At 33.7% G+C, this 2,500-nt stretch overlaps 1 protein-coding gene across 1 annotated transcript in view; it reads left to right on the top strand.

The window, feature by feature from the left end:
* The first annotated feature begins 1,140 nt into the window (after nt 1-1,140).
* LOC125042660 (calcipressin-1-like) overlaps nt 1,141-2,500 on the top strand; it is an 8,970-nt gene continuing 7,610 nt past the window's right edge. Inside the window, exon 1 of the mRNA XM_047638454.1 lies at nt 1,141-1,388. Within this exon, the coding sequence (XP_047494410.1) occupies nt 1,224-1,388 (165 nt within the window). The 5' untranslated portion in view covers nt 1,141-1,223. The remainder of the gene's footprint in view (nt 1,389-2,500) is intronic.

The following is a 2,500-nucleotide window of genomic DNA, read 5'->3' on the forward strand; positions in this document are numbered from 1 at the left end:
ATAATAATAATAAAGATAATAAATGATAATAATAATAATAATAATAATAATAATAATAACAATAATAATAATAATAATAATAACAATAATAATAGTGATAATACAAAAAAAAAATGATAATAATAATAGTGATAATAATGTTAATGATAATAGTCATAATAATAATAATAATAATAATAATAATAATAATAATAATAATAATAATAATAATGATAATAATGATAATAATAATAATAATGATAATAATACAAATAATAATAATAATAATAATAGTAATAATGATAATGATAATAGAAATAATAATAACAATAATAATGATAATGATAATAATAGTGATAATAATAATGATAATAATACAAATAATAATACTAATAATAATAATAACAATAATGATAATAATAATAATAGTAGTAATAATAACAGTAATAATAAAAATGATAAAAATAATAATAATGATGATAATAATAATAATAATAATAATAATAATGATAATAATAATAATGATAATAATAATAATAATAATAATAATAATAATAATAATAATAATAATAATAATAATAATAATAATAATAATAATAATAATAATGATAATAATAATAATGATAATAATTATGATAATTATGATATTAACAATGATGACAATGATAGTAATAATAATAATGATAACAGTAATGATAAAATTAGTGATGATATCAAGATGATGAATAATATGTCGGCCCTATAAGAATAAATAATGATAATATGAAAAATAAGAATGAAGATAGCAATGATAATATTAATAATGAAAAAGATAATAATAATCATATCGTTATAGCAATGATAAGAATATTGATGAGAATCCCATCATCACTATCATTATTTTATATTATTAACGTAATGATATTGAGGAATAATAATGGTAGTGATAGAAGAAAGGTAACGAAAATAGAAAGAAACATAATGGATTTGATCGTGTTTTTAATGAATAACAATGATAGCAATGATAATGGCGATAAGGAGGAGGAAGACGAAGGTGATGTCGATTTTGATGATAAAAGGTAGATGATATGACGGAAATGAGTTTCATGCAGTTTAGTGAAGACTCCCCCTCCTCCTTTCCGTTTTCTTTGCCGGCACAATCACACGCGGGCCGGAGTGCAAGCGACCTCGCCAATTATCAGCATTGTTGTGATAGAAAGAAAGCAGACAAACAGAGTGTTAATAGTGTGAGAGAGTGTCGTTTTATGGAAGCGGACATGATCATTGACGACATAGGCATGGAGACGCCCGACGGAGAGCTGGAGGAGGCCATGGGGAACGGAGAGAGCTTGGAGGAGCAGGAGAGCGAGCCGACCTCCATCATCGTGACCAACCTCCAACCCCACATCTTCGAGGAACCTCACCAGAAGGTACAGGTCCTTTCCTCTCTACCCTGGGTGTCACCTCACAAAACTAGAAGAAAAAAAAGTTATCCTTAACCGCTCTGCTGGACGTGGCAGGAGAGGCTAGATGGAAGGTGTCCCTCTCCAGACTATCCAGGGCATGACCTCTCCTGACCAGAGCTGCAGGCCAGAGTAGGGCTCTGGGGTCCCGCGGTGGCCGGGGGGGAGCGTTGGAAGTTTCTGTGGTTTGCTCTTGGTTTCATGGGGAACGATAAGGAATATCTATATTAAGGGCTAATTTTGCAGTAATGTCAATCTGGCCTTCCAAGACAATATTTATCTTATATTGTCACACAACCCCCCTCCTTCTGATGCTCAGTGTGGGTTGGGTCACACACACAGACAGGTTCACTGTACTGAATGCCTCACACAACTTGCTCTGTCAGGTTGCTGCACTCTTTGCCTGTCCTACTGGGTTCGGTGAGCGGCCTCTGACGAGTGTTTATGGAGATGGCGGGGGAAACGAAATGACGGGCAGGTAGCAATCGAAGGTTTATTGCAGTCCACAGGATTTATTGCCAAAAATGGGTCACATCAGGGAAAGATGGTCATTCAACAAACACACAGCTCCAGCACAGCCTTATACTTCTCATGTGACCCAACAGAATAATACTATCACTTTTCCTTGGGAAGAACTATCAAGTCACAGCTGCAGCCACAGAACACACTCATGCTCACTGATCACTTTTTGCCCACCCTGCCAGTCAGTCGCACTCAGGCAGACAATCACAGCACCAGACTCTTACGCCACCCTGCGGCCAACTAATCATGCAATAGGCAGTTTTCATAAATACATAGTAATACATGAACTACTTGACAGATCACAGTAATGAGTTATGCAGATATATTTTTGCTTTTATCCTCACAAGGTAACCAAGGGGACTTAAAAAAAGATGGGTCGATCTTCTCTCTTCTCTGTCATGTATCTCGTTTACCTTCAATTTGTCACCTTTTGCCATAGATGAAAAGTGTCTCCGACTTTGTCAAGGTAACTACTCCATACATTTTGTAATCTTGATTGTCATCCAATGAAAATTTCCCAAAATACGACCCTTTTGATCTATGGTATTTCCTTGATA

This window comes from Penaeus chinensis, chromosome 32 (assembly GCF_019202785.1).
Source record: "Penaeus chinensis breed Huanghai No. 1 chromosome 32, ASM1920278v2, whole genome shotgun sequence".
Lineage (NCBI taxonomy): Eukaryota > Metazoa > Arthropoda > Malacostraca > Decapoda > Penaeidae > Penaeus > Penaeus chinensis.